The 17981-nt window shown below is 44.2% G+C and overlaps 1 protein-coding gene across 2 annotated transcripts; it reads right to left on the reverse strand.

Moving 5' to 3' along the window:
* Nucleotides 1-407: 407 nt before the first annotated feature.
* On the reverse strand, nucleotides 408-17739 carry ARPIN (actin related protein 2/3 complex inhibitor). 2 transcript variants are annotated; one of them, XM_079125539.1, is made up of 6 exons: nucleotides 17532-17739; nucleotides 8537-8612; nucleotides 6212-6344; nucleotides 2147-2353; nucleotides 1577-1740; nucleotides 408-921 (listed from the first exon to the last, which is right to left on the reverse strand). In XM_079125539.1, exons 1-6 carry the CDS (start codon nucleotides 17621-17623, stop codon nucleotides 913-915), a joined length of 681 nt encoding a protein of 226 aa, XP_078981665.1. In that variant the 5' UTR covers nucleotides 17624-17739; the 3' UTR covers nucleotides 408-912. The 2 variants fall into 2 exon arrangements, with proteins under 2 accessions (XP_078981665.1, XP_078981666.1); XM_079125540.1 differs by lacking the exon at nucleotides 17532-17739 and adding an exon at nucleotides 9935-9996.
* Nucleotides 17740-17981: the final 242 nt, after the last annotated feature.

Here is a 17981-nt window from a genome sequence, read left to right on the forward strand (position 1 = left end):
ACTGCTCAGCTTCAAGACCATTAACACCAGCAGGAACCCAGTTCTTTCCTGAAAATTTAATCATTTGTGAAAAATTCTCAAAGTAAAAAAAAGCGGGGGGGGGGGGGGGGGTATCAAAAAAGTAGTGTAGAGCTGGGGATGCAGCTCAGTGGCAGAGAGTTCTTGCCTCAAATGCTCAAGGCCCTGGCTTTAATCCCCAGCACCACAAAAACAAAAAAATATGTGGCCTGGCAGAGCAAGTCTGAGAGCTGGAGACCAGTCAGCCATACCTGTGAAGGCTGTTGGCCTCCCTAAGAATAGCTACCCCTATGACAGCAGCCAGGGAGGTCAGAAGACAGGAAACCCCAAGGGAACATGGAATCAGAGGAGCAATGAAAGACTAGCACCTTGGGTGTGGGATGGGAGAGAATGGGGGACAAGGAGGCTTGAAGCAGGGGAGCAGAAGCTATAGTGGAGTGCTGGGGAAGGGGTTGGGTGGAAGGAAGCAGGAAACAGTGAGACCAGAGGAAGGAGCCCACTAATTTCTCCTCAGAGCCCCTCTGTCTTTAGATGAGAGAATAATCCCCAATGCTGCACCAAGACCAAGTCCAGTTCCTCCCAAACTGCCCTGGGGCACTCTCCTACCACCTGCCTCCAAAACAAGGCTATCACTAGGGCAGGAGGTGTCATGAAAATTTCTAGGAAGGCTGGACCTGCATCCAAGGAGGGACTTCCCCATGAGCCACAGTCCAGGGTCCCTTCACCCATCTCGTGGTCTTGGACATGTTTTAAAGGGTATTCAGAGCAGCTGCAAGAAGAACTGGTAAAGCTTGGTGGATTGCTGTCTCAAGCTTCAGGATGAAGGTTGATGTAAATTCTCCATGGTGCCACAGAAGACGCAGGTGGGCCCCAGAGGCATCTGCTCCACAAATTTCAGTCATCCTGGAGAAATCCAAAGCAGGTAAAGTAAAGAGAGGTGAACAGAGCATCTTTCATAAAAGTTTTCTTTAAGTCATCAAACAAGGGTTCAATGCCCACAGGACCTCGGCCACCTGCCTTGACCTCACATCATTAGAGCTGGCCACTCTATTGTTTGTCAATTGGCTTTAGGACAGAAGGGGTCCAGACCTTCCACACTACCTGCCCTGGCTTTCCTAGGCCAAACTCATCTTCATCACTGAGAGGAAAATACCATTTTTCTTTAACTTCTTTGTTCTAACTGTTCCATTTGGGTTTTTACATCAGTTCAAATCTTCAGGTGAAATGTATTTCAGAAAATTGGCTTTGAATCGGCTGAGGATCAACTAGAGGGCTTACCTTTAGTAAAAGAAACACTAGTAAGGACCAAGTCAGCCATTTTCCGGCTACATCAGGCAGGGAGCCCAGACCAAGGAGAAAAAAAACACAATCACTCAGAGGGTCAGAGATCTCCTTAAAGGAATCTCCTTTACATACTCTAGGAAATTTTGCAGAACTCCATAAAAGCTAGGGGTACAATTTATCCTGCTGTCTGCTCATCTGAGCCCCAACCACAACCAGTATGTACAAAATTCCTGCCAAGAGTTATAAGCACACCAATGCCGTCTCCTTGTCCTACCCATTCCTCATCTTCTGCCCCATCTCCTTGCTCTCGGATCTCCACTGCAGGCCCCTCTGAAGATTTTTGGGCCATGATGTTGTCTGTCCAGGATGCCCCTGTCTTTTGATCACCAGAAAAATTACACTTGGTCACTGTTCCAGCCTCCAGTTTAGCTAATGAATCTGAAAGAAGAGAAGAAGTTGAATGTCCTCTCTCTCTCTCTGTGGCAGAACAGTGGGGGCTGGGCCCATTCTGGTGGTGTCCCCTAGACCGGGGTAAGTCATTGTTCTCCCCAGATCTAGATGACCACTTCATTAGGCCATGGGTGGGACCCAGAAATCACTAGATAGCAGAGGTCAGTCACAGGAACCCTAGGATTGGGTGGCACCCTAGGCATCCAGGTCAATGCCCAGGGCACTTATCCATTGAGGAATAAATCTCAAAGGGTTGGTTAGGTCCCCACGGAAGGCTAGGACCTGTTGCACCTATAAATTCTAAGCAGGAGGGGTTGGGAGCCTCAGAAGGGATGTTACAAGCCCCCATGGCCCACAGGAGAACATCAGGTTAGCATGAGGGCACACTGCTCACCTATGAAGGGGCCATCACCCTGAGTTTTCAGCCGTACTCCGGCCCCCAGCTCAAGTTCCATCGCCTCCATCTCTGACTCAGGCATCCAGAACGCCACTGTCTGGTCCGGGGTGAGGCTCTCTGTCAGTGCCAGCAGCTCAGGCTTATTTACCAGCCTCTTTAGCTCCTCGGGTGTGAGCCTGTCGGTGTCCCCCTTGGCTTCCACTTCTACAGGCACACAGGCAGAGCAGGTAGGTTATAATGGCTGGAATATCAAGGACTTTCAGAGGGCCTTTTAGGGACCAGGGACTGCTGTGTGTTTTTGTAGTACTAAGGATTGAGTCCAGGGATGCTCTACCACTAAGCTACATTTCCAGCCCTTTTCATTTTTTTTATTTTGAAACAGGATATTGCTGAGTTGCCCAGGCTGGTCTTGAATTTGAGATCCTCCTGCCTTAGCTGGAATCTTCCTGAGTAGCCGGGATTACAGGCATGTGCCACCATGCCTGGCTGGCTGAGTGTCTTACACCTGCAGGGTAGGGCTCTCAGTACCCGTTCTGTCAATTTTCATCAAGGAACTCTACAGCAGAGGAGCTATGGGCTGGACTTTGGAGCTGGGCTGCCTGGAACAAATCTGGACAAGCGACTCAACTTCTGTCCTTGAAAAATAGGGATAAAAATGATGTCTACCCAACAGGACCCGTTCATGGCACCATAACCTTGGCCAAGCAGTCAGGGTCACCCCTAGGACTCCCCAAACAACCTCACACGGAGGACACTCAAAATATTCTGTTCCCACCCCCACTCATTCCCCTGGCCAATAACCCCCAAATAACCATCTCACCTACTTTTCAAGATTAGCAGAAGTCATCAGGTGGTGCCTCTTGCTTATCTGACACCAAACACCTTGTCAATTTGCCTCTAACTACAAGAACTCTCTCCTCCTTTCCTTCTGTCTCAAAGGATAAGACATCCCCGCTCCTGCCCAGAACCCCACATTCCTCCAGAGTCTGTCTCTCCTTCCCCACTCCCTGATCTTTTCTCAACATCTTCCTGTATTCTGATTTTGACACCCACTGCCCCAGACTCTGCCCACCCCCATCACAGTCCTGGGGCTGCTCTTCACTGCTCACCCCCAACCCTCTTCCCATCGTCCCATTCCCTGGACATCACCTGCATGCACAGCTAGCTCCCCACTCCTGTTTCCCTTCAGGGACATAACACCTTCCCCATTTCTTTCGGACTTCTCCAGTGGTTCTTTTCCACTCCTTATGGATTCTGTCCCCTGCCTACCTCTTACTGCTGCTGTTCCCTGGGCCTACTTCTTTCCTCCTCCCTGATGATGCCATCCACTTCCATAGTTTCTCACTAGGCTAATTACTCCAACAAATTGTGCTGCCAGTCCAGTCCTCTCCCTGAGTTCTAGGACTTTATCTTCAAGTCCCCAGTAGAAGTGCTACCAGCAGCTCTAACCCAGTATGTGCCAAACAGTGCTCTTCTCCCTAAACCTGTTCCCCTTGTACCTACATTCCCTCAAGCCTGGCACCCAAGTCCAACCTATGAAAGCACCCCTGACTCTTTCCACTTTCTCACCTCATATCCAGTCTAGCCCTGAGGTCTCCGTCCAGCTCCATATGGAATTGGTCCAGTTTCACTCCCCAATGATATATCCTTCAATCTGGTCCTCTTATCTCCATCCCAGGTTACACTAACAGCCTCTGAACAGGCTTCCTTGGTCTCCAGTTGATTCACTGTCCCAAAGCATTTAAAAACAAATCTTGCTGGGCATGGTGGCACATAACTGTAATCCCAGCAACTTGGGAAGCTGAGGCAGGAGGATCACAAGTTTGAGGCCAGCCTCAACAACTTAGCAAAACCTTGTCCCAAAATAAAAAAAATAAAAGCACTGGGAGCCAGGTACAGTGTGCATTGCCTCCCAGCAATTTGGGAGGCTGAGGTAGGAAGGTCACAAGTTCAAAGCCAGCTTCAGCAAAAGTGAGGTGCTAAGCAACTCAGTGAGACCCTGTCTCCAAATAAAAAATACAAAATAGGATCTGGGGATGTGGCTCAGTGGTTGAGTGCCCTTGAGTTCAATACCTGGTATCCCAAAAAATAAAAAATAAATAAATAAAAGCATTGGAGATGTAATTCAGAGGTAGTGTGCCCCTGGGTTCAATCTCCAGTGCTGCAAAAAATAAATAAAATAAAAATAAATTTAATCACAACACTCACCTATCTAATAGCACTCAATAAAGGGCTCCCCAGCAGCCTCCATTTAAGTTCAGCCCTTCGTGCCCCTGCCCCTTTTGCTACTGAGCCTGCTCAACTTCTTGTCACCAGATCAGTCCCTATCCTCTGATACACTGTCTCCTCTCTGAAACATCCTTCCAAGCCTTAGCACCCAGCTAATTCTATCATGATTCAGTACTGCTGTTCTCTCATCCAAAGCACCCCTGACTATGTATACCTGGGGCTCAGAACCCTTCCCAGTTTCCAATCACCAGCCCGTCTATATCCTCTACCAACTGAGACTATCTTGAGTGCAAAATGAAGTCTTGTTCATCCCTGGAGTCCCAGTACATGGACCAGGGCCTGGCATGTGATAGATGCGCACAAAATATTCAGAGAATTAATGAGCAACTGAAAATATGAAAAAGTAAAATGAGAGATACCCACTCCATCTCAAAACCTTCTCACCCAGCCGCAGACAGCAATGAGATCCCTATGCAGCCAAAACTGGGAAATGGAACAAGATCATGGAGTACCTTCTATGGTCTTAATGGGACTCCTCAAAATCCACATGTTGATATTTAATCACTGTTATGGTTTGAATATGAGGTGCCCCCCAAAAGCTCATGTGTGAGACAATGCAAGAAGGTTCAGAAGAAAAATGATTGGGTTATAAGAGCCTTAACCCGAGTTAATCCCATGATGGGAATTTACTGAGAGGTAACTGAAGGTGGGTAGGGTATGGCTTTTAGAGGAGGTGGGCACTGAGAGCATGGTTTGGGGTATATATTTTGTATCTGACGAGTGGAGTCTCTGCTTTGTGATAATCATGTGAGCTGCTTCCCTTCTCCACTCTTCTGCCATGATGTTGTGCCTCACCTCAAGCCCTAAGGCATGGAGCTGGCCTTCGGTGGACTGAGACCTCTAAAACCATGAGCCCCTAAATAAAACTTTTTTCCTCCTTAAAATTGTTCTTGTTGGATCTGTTAGTCATAGCAGCAAAAAAATCTGACCGAGACGATCACCAATGTGAGAGTATTGAGAAGTGGGGCCTTTTGGAGGTGATTAAGCTCTCATGAATGGGATTGGTGTTCTTTTAAAAGAGGTAGAAGGAGTAGGACATGGTGACACATGCCTGTAATCTCAGCAATTTGGGAGGCTGAGAAGGAGGATCATAAGTTCGATGCTAGCCTCAGCAATGTAGTGAGACTCTGTCTCAAAATAAAAAATAAAAAGGGTTGGAAATATAGCTATGGTAAAGCATCCCTGGGTTTAATCCTCAGTACCTCACTAAATAAGTAGATAACCAAGGTAGAGGGAGCTACATAGGAGGAAGGCACTCTCTTTGAAGCAGAGAAAAGCCCTCACAGACACTGAACCTGCTGAAAACTTGATCTTGAACTTCCCAACCTCCAGTATTATGCATAATAAATTTCTGTCATTTATAAATTACCCAATCTAAAATATGGTCATATCAGCACAAGTGGACTGAGACAGGGCCCAAGAACCAAATGGGAATTTTGGCAGAAAAACAAGCTCCCGGAGGCCTGGTCTGGGCTCTGGAGCTCCATGCAAAGACAGTGAGAGCCCACAGCCAAGTTTGTGGACAATTTTGCCATGTGCAGAAATGGCAGGAGTTGGGCAGGCCAGCCTGGCCCCCTGGCACAGAGGTGGGGTAACAGGGATCCTCTGAGCAAGTGTGGGGAAGGAAGCAGCCCAGCAGGGGCCCTCAGGCCAGACACTTGGAGTCAAGGCCAAACACGCCAAGATGCCCCTTTATAGGGACCAAGAGGCTCAGAAGACAGACCAGCCACACTGTCCGAGGGCCCTGAGGGAGGAAGGTCTAAGGATACCTACTGTAGGATGACAGAAGAAAGCCCGTGTTCACCTTCCTGGTCGCACTGAAGTTGGGCTCAATTTCATTTCCCTTGGGGTCAAATTTACGACAGTGGATACGACTAGGCCGAATATACAGCACGTAGTAGCGTTCCTGAGGCCAAGCAGAGACAGAGTGAGGAGGGCTGCTTCATTTCCCCACCCCAACACACACACACTCTGGACTCTGGGTGCAGCCCTGCTGTCCTCGCCCTCTACATATGTTCACTAGAGCACCTGCCACACACAATGCACCATGCCGGAAGTCCATAACAGGGAAGGCACAGGGCCTGACCCCAGGGCTTCCGAACAGACAGACAGAAAATATATGCAGGAAACCATAACTTAAGCAAGAGGGATCCCAAATATCAAAAAGCAGGAGTACCATGAAAAGGGCACTGAAGGGGAGCCCTATGGGTGGGCAGCCACTCTGCCCCTTTCAACACATGTAATGCCCGGGGCAAAGCATTCTCATCCTCCTGAGCCTCAGTTTCTCCTGTCATTTGGGAGCAGTGTGATACCTTCTTTCAGGAGTATTGTATGAGCTCAGTGACATCCTGGAGAAGCAAGCACAGCACAAAGCAATAAGTACCCTATAAATGCTGTTTGTCAACTATTCTAATCAAAACAGGTGGAAGAAATGTTCCCCAAAGTTGTAGAAACAGAGATCACTTCCTGGGAGAAACAGGAAGGCAAAGTCTTGAAAGGTGGCAAAACCTGCAATGGTAGGAACAAGGGTGTAGAAAGAATATTAAAAGTCCAAGACAGGTGCAGAAAGTAAAGGTCAAGAAGCCCACGTGCATGTCTGAGCAACACAGGGCATTTGGAGGCCTCCTGGGAGCTCAGGCTGGGAACACAAGCAGAACTGATTTGAGACAGGCCTTGAGTTGGCATTTGGAGTTTGAATTTTATTTAGTAGACAAGAAAGAATCCTGAAAGATTTAGGGGCAGCACTGAGACCCTCAGAGATGTCTTTCTGGAAACAATTTGGCAGCAGGCCAGGGATGAGCTTTGGCAGCAGTCAGAAGGCAGGAGGGCAGGTGCAAGGTTTCGTCAGAACCAGCTGAGGACCCATCAGAGGATGGAAGACAGAAAGGAGAAGCAGGGGAGGGAAAGAAATGATTAGGTAAGAGCCCCAGAAGGATGTGGCACTGCTTACCTGGGCAGCGGGAAGGAAGGAACAGTAGGGGTTTGCAGACCAGGGACTGGACGGGCTACTACATTATCATTAGGAATGAGGAATTAGGAGGAGACAAATTTGAAGAGGGGCTGATAATCCCCTGCCTGTATGAGCACAGCCAAGGAAAGCCAGTCGGACACCAGTGTCGGGGTACACCAGGCTCTGCTAGGCAGGCTGGCTTGGGGCTTTGGATTGATGTGCCTGCCTGCTCAGTGCACAGTAAGGAGCAGAGAGTGTGGTCAAAGCCTCTCTGGGCAAGAAAATAGTAGTGAGCCGAAGTTGTTCTGTGGGATCTGTGAGAGAAACAGGCTCCATGGAGGAACCAGGCCTCTGACCCACCAGAGGACATTTTGAGGAGCTAAGTTTTACAGACCAAGATAAGGTGATCAGCACGTCTAGGTAGGGCTGCTTGAAAGGGGAGGAGCAAATCTGTATGGCACTTGCCTGTACTTCAAGCAACTCAAGGTGGTTGAGGTAGAAAGATAGCAACTTCAAGGCAAGCCTCAGCAACTTAGAGAGACACTGTCTCGAAATTAAAAAAAAAAAAAAAAAAAAAAAAAAAAAAGAAGAGCTGGGGATGTAACTCAGTGGTAGAGTGATCCTGGGTTCAATCCTGAGTACCAAAAAGAAAAAAAAGAGAGAAAGAAAATAGAAAGGCAGAACTAGCGCTCAGAAGAGACACAGGCTAGTACAGGACGGTGAATGCCAGGTATGTCCATGGACACCTGAGATGGGGTGGAAATAAAGAGCATGATAAAGAAGCTGAGAAGACAAATGTCAAAAGGGAAATTGTATGGAAACTGAAGGTCCAGGCAGCAACACTGGCTTCATAGTGCGGTAGATTGGGTGTAGTAAGTCCTAGTCTATTTTCTCAGCTGTGACCCAGGCTTTTCTGGCAAGAACCGGGTCCTCCACCTGTTTGCTACCCAGCACAGCCCGACCTGTCCTCCTTCTACTTGCTGGTCCCATTTGGTCACTGTTCTCCCCACCTGTTCTGTGAGCCCATCAGTAAAGGGGCTAGATCCCAAGTCAGAGCCCAGCAACATGAAGATAACTCATGGGAATGGACTGAGATGGTTCAGAGGGTACGGGTGGCCCTGTGAGGGCCACCAATGACACATCCTCACCTTCCTGCCATGGGCGTCTAAGATGCTGTGCCGAGATACATCCACCAGTTCTCCCTCCAGCAGGATGCCATTTCCCCTGGGGATGAGAATGAAAGAAGAGGTGGCTGGTTCTGTCAGTCCTCAGGAAAGATCCATGACTCAAGTTTGGTAGCCCATGTGAGTCTGCACTGCAGCAAAAGCAAGTCCCACCAGAACTCCTGTTCGCCCGGCCCTGAGCAGCCCCTCTCTACACTTCCCATGTAGGAACCTCTATCCCTCCAAAGTTTCCAAAAGCTGGGGCACTGCCCGAAGTACTAAAGGAACTGTGTCAGCCGGCCCTAAGATCAAGCTATGATCTCCTCCTCTAGGGAGTTATTGTCTTATAAGTCTTCTTATCTAGAAAATGGGGAAAAAAGTTACCACACTTTGCTCCTCTGAAGATGGCATGAGATCATTTACAAGAAAGTATTTCCTTGATCAGGAATGTTTTAATATAAACTCACATCTAATAAGTTATTGGTTTCTTGAGTTTTAATTCAGTGTGATCTAACATCTTTACACCCATACTAATTTCTTAGAATTATATCACCAGGGGGAAGGAATGCAATGAATTATATACACCAAAAACTACTGTAAATTTCTATATAAAGAATAAAAGAGAGGAGATTCAAAATAGCAGACTAGAGGGAGGCTGCATTCCTAGTCATTCCATGACTTGGGATTCAAGCAGAGGAAATACTGTTTCTCTGTGAGGTGGCATTAATGCCCCATTTGCCTGCAGATTGCCATTGGTTTGCTCACAGCCCACCTCTTGCCCACTGCTGCCTGGAGGTCCATTGTCAGGGTACCTGCAGATTTGGTTAAACATGGCTGTCACCATCTTGGGACACTGGCCAGGGCCTGGGAGTCCAGGTCCAAAAGGCCTACAGATTTGCTGCCTCCATCACTGCCATCTTCAGGGCACAGCTGCCTCAGACTGGGAATACCAGCCAGGGCTGCTATTGTCAGAGTACCTGCAGGTTGGGTTGCACCTGAGGTCTTCCTGCTGAGTGTGCTAGTGGCCTCCATCTTGTTGCCTCTTTGCAGAGTCGCTCCTTTATGTGAGCACATCCCTGGTGGTCTCTCTGCAAGTTGAATGGCATTGAGATCCTGGGACTGCAGCGAGGCAGAGCCTGGGAATCTGAAGCCCAGATTGGTCAGACTGCAGCTGGGTCTGCGTGAGCCAGCCTGAGCCTGGCAAGACTGTGGTAAGCAGAAGATTGGAGGCATTTCCCTGGGGGTAGCACAGGTTGGAGAAACTGGAAAGAACGGGGCTCTCTCTAGCTCAGTGAGTCCCGAAGTGCACAGAGACAGGAGAGGGTGGCTACAATGGATGGGAAGACTGGAAGAAGGTGTGAGGGCATCTTGCTGTTGGCTCACCTACTGAACTGGTCAGGCACCCACCAGACTGGAGCTAACATCAAACTTCAGACAACCCCACCTATTGGTGGAGAAGGGACACTGAGAAAACTTTTGAAAGCCAATGGAAACAATCATTCAATTTTCCTTGAGACTTTCTTTTTTTCCGCCTCTTCTCATATCTCTACCATCTTTGAAAACAAAAATTTTCATGCATCAATTTATTAAGGAATGGGATGTCAGAATAGTATATCACAGTTTTATTGTGGATTCTTATATTTTTACTTTGTAAAAAAAAAAAAACTATATATTTTTTTTTTCTCTCACTTATCTGTCTCCCTGGATTCTCTATCTCACTTCTCTCATGCTAACAGACAACCTCTATTAATTCTTCCTTCACTCTTACTATAAATTTTTACCTCTATCTTCTCTCCTTCTCCCTCATAAATATCACATCCCACACTACTTTTGTTCCTTCTTTGTCCATCATTTGAGATGGAAAATCTTTTGAGCAGACTTACTGTTGATATTGTAGACAATAGTCAAACCCTATTCTGTTTATTGCAACAAAACTATAGATGCCTTAATAGGAGCTATTTGGTGTAAGGCTCTAAATTGTTTGCATTGGGGGCTGTTAATATTGGTCTTCCCTTAAAGGGGTGGTATTGGAAGCCTTCAGGGACACCCTAAGACTACAGAGTAGAAACTGTACTGTCTCATATCCATACTGCTACATGGGAAGACACACACATAAAATGAAAAAACAAGGGAACAAAGGGCCTCAAACAAACCAAAATGTTCCAACAATAGAATCCATAGACAACACAATAGAAGAAATGTCAGAGAAGTTTAGAAGATACATAGTAACACTGATCTACAAAATAAAGGATGGTATTGGAAATACAGGAAGTGAAAGATTACTTCAATAAAGAGGCAGAGATTATAAAAAGGAATCAAGCAGAAATCTTTGAAATGAAGGAAACAATAAACCAAATTAAAAATTCAATGGAAAGTATCACCAACAGACTTAGACCACTTGGAAGACAGAATCTCAGGCAATGAAGACAAAATATATACTCTTGAAAATAAAGTTGACCACACAGAGAAGATGATAAGAAACCATGAAGAGAACTTCCAAGAAAAATGGGACATAATGAAAAGACCAAATTTAAGATTTATTGGAATAGATGAAGCCATAGAGATACAAATCAAATGAATGCACAATCTTTTCAATGACATTATATCAGAAAATTTCCCAAATCTAAGGAATGAAATGGAAAATCAACTACAAGAGGCTTACAGGACCCCAAATGTACAAAATTACAGTACACACACACCAAGGCACATCATAATGAGAATGACTAACATATAAAATAAGTATAGAATTTTATGTCTGTGAGAGAATAATATCAAATTACATGTAGGGTGAAACCAATTGGGATTTCAGCTGATTCCTTAAACCAGCCCCTCAATGCCAGGAGGTCCTGGAATAATATACATCAAGCTCTAAAAGAAAATCAGTGCCAATCAGGAATTTTATGTCCAGCAAAACTAAGCTTCAGATTTGAAGATGAAATAAAAACCTTCCATGAAAAACAAAAGTTAAAAAGAATTCACAATTAGAAAGCCTACCCTACAGAATATTCTCAGCAAAATATCCCATGAGGAGGAAATTTAAAAAACAATGAAAACCAGCAAAGGGAGGAACTACACTAAAGGAAAGGTCAATCAAAGGAAAAACTAACTCAAGTTGAAAACCAAAAACAAACCAAAATGACCAGGAATACGAATCATATCTCAATAATAACCCTGAATGTTAACGGCTTTAAGTCATCACTCAAAGAACATAGACTGGCAGATTGAATTTTAAAAAAGGACCCAACAATATGCTGTCTTCAAGAGACTCACCTCCTAGGAAAAGACATCCGCAGACTGAAGGTGAAAGGTTGGGAAAAAAACATATTACTCACATGAACTGCATAAACAAGCAGGGGTTTTCATTCTCATATCAGAAAAAGTAGACTTCAAGCCAAAGTTAGTCTGAAGGGATAAAGAAGGACATTTCATACCGCTTAAGGGAATCAATAAGATATAACAATTGTAAATATGTATTCCCCAAACAACAGAGAATCTACATACATCAAACAAACCCTTTTCAATCAAACAAACCCTTTTCAATTTCAAGAATCTAATAGACCACAACACAATAATACTAAGGTGCCTTTAACACACCTCTCTCACCACTGGATAAATCTTCCAAACAAAAACTAAACAAAGAAACTAGAACTAAATAATACAATCAATAATTTAGACTTAATGTACATATATAGAGTAGTTCATCCATCAATGAGTGAATACACTTTCTTCTCAGCAGCACATGGATCCTTCTCTAAAATAGACCATATGTTATGCTCAAAGCAATTCTTAGCAAATACGAAAAAATAGAGGGGCTGGGATTGAAGTTCAGTAGTGGAGCACTTGCCTAGTATGTGTGAAGCACTGGGTTTGATTCTCAGCACTGCATATAAATAAAATAAAGGTCCATTGACAACTAATATATATATATAAATATATATACACGTGTATATAATATATACATCCATACTATCCTGCATTACATCAGATCATAACGGAATGAAACTAGAAATCAATGATAAAATAAAAAACAGAAGCTACTCCAACACCTGGAAACGAAATAACATGCTATTGAATGATGAATGGACAGCAGAAGAAATCAGGGAGGAAATAAAAAAATACTTAGAGGTAAATGAGAACACCAATACAACATATCAAAACCTCTGGGACACTATGAAGGCAGTGCTAAGAGGAAAGTTCATTGCATTGAGCTCATTAATTAAAAGAATAAAAATGCAACAAATAAATGACCTAACATTACAACTCAAAGTCCTAGAAAAAGAACAAATCAACACCAAAAGCAGAAGAAAATAGGAAATAATTAAAATCAGAGCTGAAATCAATGAAATTAAAACAAAAGAAACAATTCAAAAAATTGACAAAATGAAAAAATGAATAAAATTGATAAACCCTTAGCTACACTAATAAAGAGAGAGAGAAAACTCAAATTACTAAAATTCATGATGAAAAAGGAAATATCACAACGGACACTACTGAAATACAGAAGGTAATTAGAAACTATTTTGGAAATTTATATTTCTATAAAATAGAAAATCTCAAAGGCATTGACAAATTTCTAGAGACTTATGATCTATCCAAACTGAATCAGGAGGACATATGCAAATTAAACAGGTCAATTTCAAGCAATGAAATAGAAGATGCCATCCAAAGTCTACAACCAAGAAAAGCCCAGGACCAGATGGATTCTCTGCTGAGTTCTACAAGACCCTCAAAGAGGAATTAACACCAATACTCCTCAAATTAGTCCATAAAATAGAAAAGGAGGGAACCCTTCCAAACTCATTCTATGAGGCTAATATTGCCCTAATAGCAAAATCAGACAAATATACATCAAGGAAAGAAAAATTCAGACCAATATCCCTGATGAACATAGATGCAAAAATTCTCAATAAAATTCTGGAAAATCACATACAAACACATATTAAAAAGATAGTGCACCATGAACAAGTGGCGTTCATCCCAGGGATGCAAGATTGGTCCAACATACGGAAATCAATAAACGTAATTCATCATATCAATAAACTTACAAGAATCATATGATCATCTCAATAAATGCAGAAAAAGCATCTGACCTGTTCATGTTCAAAACACTAGAAAAACTAGGGATAGTAGGAACAAACCTCAACATTGTAAAAGCTATCTATGCTAAGCCCATGGCCAACATCATTCTAAATAAAGAAAAATTGAAAGCATTCCCTCCAAAAACTGGAACAAGACAGGGATGCCCTCTTTCACCACTTCTATTCAACATTGTCCTTCAAACTCTAGCCAGAGCAATTAGACAGACTAAAGAAATTAAAGGGATACAAACAGGAAAAGAAGAACTCAAACTATCACTATTTTCCCATGACATGATTCTATATTTAGAAGATCCAAAACATTCCACAGAACACTTCTAGAACTAATAAATGAATTCAGCAAAGTAGCAGGATAAAATATCAAAACCCATAAATCAAAAGTATTTCTATACATCAGTGATGAATCCACTGAAAGAGAAATTAGGAAAACTATCCCAATCACAATAGCTTAAAAAAAAAAAAAAAAAAAAAAAAAAAAAAAAAAAACCTTGGGAATCATCTAACGAAAGAGGTGAAAGGCCTCTACAATGAAAACTACAGAACACTAAAGAAAGAAATTGAAGAAGATCTTAAAAGATGGAAAGATCTCCCATGCTCTTGGAGAGGCAGAATTAATATTGTCAAAATGACCACAGTACCAAAAGCATTATACAGATTTAATGCAATTCCTATTAAAATCCCAATGACATTCTTCATAGAAATAGAAAAAGCAATCATGAAATTCATTTGGAAAAATAAGAGATCCACAATAGCCAAAGCAATCCTTAGCAAGAAGAGTAAAGCAGCAGGCATCACAATACCAGCCCTTAAATTATACTACACAGCAATAGTAACAAAAATGGCATGGTGTTGGCACCAAAATAGACATGTAGTCCAGTTGTACAGAATAAAGAACACAGAAACAAACCCACATAAATACAGTTACCTCATACTAGACAAAGTCACCAAAAACATACATTGGAGAAAAGATAGCCTATTCAACAAATGGTGCTAGGAAAACTGGAAATCCTTATGTAGCACAATGAAATTAAAACTCTCTCACCCTGCACAAAACTCAACTCAAAGTGGATCAAGGCAGGAGTGGTGGCACACACCTGTAGTCCCAGCAGCTAGGGAAGCTGAGACAGGAGGAGAGAGAGTTCAAAGCCAGCCTCAGCAACAGCGAGGTGCTAAGCAACTCAGTGAGACCCTGTTTCTAAATAAAATACAAAACAGAACTGGGGATGTGGCTCAGTGGTTGAGTACCCCTGAGTTCAATCCCCAGTACCGACCCCCCCCCCCCCCCCCAAAAAAAAAAAGTAAACCAATGACTTAGGCACTAGACCAGAGACCCTGAGCCTAAGAGAAGAAAAAGCAGGCCCAAATCTTTACCATGTCAGCTTAGGACCTGACTTTCTTAACAAGACTCTTAAAGCATAAGAAGTAAAATCAAGAATCAATAAATGGGATGGATTCAAACTAAAAAGCTTCTTCTCAGCAAAGGAAACAATCAATAATGTGAAGAGAGAACCTACAGAATGGGAAAAAAAAATCTTTACCACATGCACATCAGACAGAGCACTAATGTCCAAGATATATAAAGAACTCAAAAAAACACCAAATAATAATAATAATAATCCAATCAATAAATGGGTCAAGGAACTGAGCAGACACTTCATAGAAGATATACAATTGACCACAAATACATGAAACAATGTTCAACATCTCTAGCAATTAGCAAATCAAACTACTCTAAGATTGCATCTCGCTCCAGTCAGAATAGCAATTATCAAGTATACAAGCAATAATAAGTGCCTAAGTGCCGACAAGGATGTGGGGGAAAGGTAGATTCATACGTTGCTGGTGGGACTGCAAATTGGTGCAACCACTCTGAAAAGCAGTATGGAGATGACTCAGAAAACTTGGAATGGATCTACCATTTGACCCAGCTATCTCACTCCTTGGTTTATACCCAAAGGACTTAAAATCAACATACTGCAGTGATGCAGCCACATCAATGTTTATAGCTGCTCAATCACAATAGCTAAACTATGGAACCAACCTTAGATGCCCTTCAACTGATGAATGGGCAAAGAAAATGTGGTATGTATACACAATGGAATATTACTCAGCCTTAAATAAGTATGAAATTGTGGTATTTGTAGATAAATGGATAGAACTGGAGAATATCATGCTAAGTGAAATAAGCCACACCCAAAAGACCAAAGGCCGAACTTTTCTCTGATAAGTTTATGGTGATTCATAATGGGGGGGTTAGGGAAGAACAGAGGAACTTTGGATTGGGCAGAGGTGGGTGAGGGGAGGGGAGGGGATTTGGGGGTAGGAAGGATGCCGGAATGAGAGGGACATTGTTACCTTATATACATATATGATTGCATGAGGGGGTGTGACTCTGCATCATGTTCAGCCAGAGGAATAAGTTGTGCTACATTTGTGTACAATGTGTCAAAATGCATTTTGCTATCATGTATAACTAATTAGAATAAATTTTTTAAAATAATTTTTAAAAAGAATAAAAAAAATTTTCTTAAAAAAGAAAAGAAAAAGAAAAAAGGAAGTATTTTGTAAACTTTATGTGCTTACTAAATATAAAGGATTTTATTTTTATTTAAGCAAATTTGGGGCAGGTGTCTAAGCTGCTATAAATTATCTTCCCTTTTTAAAAACATTTTCATATTCTTGTTCTCATTCATACCCATGTGGTCCTCAACCCAAAGAAACTGCTTTTGTCACTAGAGGTGAAGAACTTGAGACTGAGACGTTTGGAGGCCAGCTGAAAATCAGAGGGTACTGCCCTCTGAGGAACTGGACCCTCCTCCCCACTTCCCGATTCTAGTTTTCATAAAGCAGATCCTGGGGCTTCCTTTTTCAGAATCACATAAAAGGGAAAAGAGTGGGCACCACCAAAGATGATAGTGGAAAGGGATGGGGCAGAAAGCAAAAACTCACACTACCTCACCTGCCTCTATCTACTCCCCCCAAATTATTTTTTAAAATATTTAACTGACAAAAATTGTATATATTCAAGGTGTACAAGGTAATGACTTGATATACGTACACACTGTGTAATGATAATCACAATCAAATTAACAAACATCCTTTACCACCCATGCAGTACATTAGATCCCCAGAACTTGTTCCTCATATAAATCAAAATGTACCGTTTGATCATCTCCTCACTTCCTCCCTTCTCCCCTTCCCCAGTCTCCGGTCTCTGAAAACCACCGATCCACTCTCTGTTTCTGAGTTACACTTTTTAAAATTCTACATAGAAAATCATAAGGTATTTGCCTTTCTGGGTCTGGCTTATTTCGCTTAGCATAATTCTTTAGTGTCTGTAATTGTATGGAATGATCAACACTTCTCATAACCCGGAGCAGGGCCTCACTCCTCCAGCCAGACGGGGATCCTCCACTCCCGGCTCCAGAGCTGTTCCTGCCCTCGCCCGGCGCCATCATACCGACTCCCACCGCTGTTCGGGTCACTAATGGCCACCGTCCCTTCTGGGGCAGGGCCCAAGCCTGTGCAAAGGCCTGGAAACACAGCAGCCTGCCAAGTGGCTGGAATTTATAGTCAACCGAAGCACAGCCTTTGGAGCTTCGGTTGGATTCTCACCCGAGGGTGCGCGGACAGGAGGGGAGTTTTAAGCGGATCTGCCTTTCCTGGGGTGGGTGCAGGTGTGAGGCCAGGGGAGCTGGGAGGAGTGGGACCTAAAGGCGTCCCTGGCAACCCCGGCTTTTCCTCCCGCTCGCCCACCCCAGCCTCGCAGCTGGGTTCGGAGGCCTGGGAAGGGAGGCGGCCAAGGCCGCGCACCCAGGTCCCGGGGCGCTGCACAGTCTCCCCGCGGCAGCGGCTGGGCCCGGCCCCGGTGTAGCAATGCCTACCCCTGGTAGGTGGCGGGGTCCCAGGCCCCCGGCAGTCGCACGCTCTGCACCGCCTTGTTCCGGAGGGCGCTGTCGTGATAGATGCGGCTCATTATTCTGACCGCCGAGGCCGAGAGGTGCAGTGCCCGGAGCCCCGGCGCACCGGGTGCGCACAACGCTGGGAAGAGCCCGGAGGCCGCGCCGTGATCGGTACTGCGGGGCCTGCAGATCCCGGCCGCGTGGCTCGGCCCTGGGCGTTCCCGGGCGGGATTTAAAGGGACCGAACCCTACTCCAGCCCGCAGACAGTGTGCGGTGCTGGAGTCAGGAGAGGGTTTACGAAAGCACTCGAGGCTTGGCGCTTATCACCAGTCACCTTCTCTTCCTTCTCTTTGCTCTCTCTCTCCTTCCCCGTTACTTAAAAGGAAACTCCTGCCCCAGCGCACACACAAAGGGGAAATGGAGACCTAGAG

This window comes from Sciurus vulgaris (assembly GCF_902686455.1).
Source record: "Sciurus vulgaris genome assembly, chromosome: 2".
Classification (NCBI taxonomy): domain Eukaryota; kingdom Metazoa; phylum Chordata; class Mammalia; order Rodentia; family Sciuridae; genus Sciurus; species Sciurus vulgaris.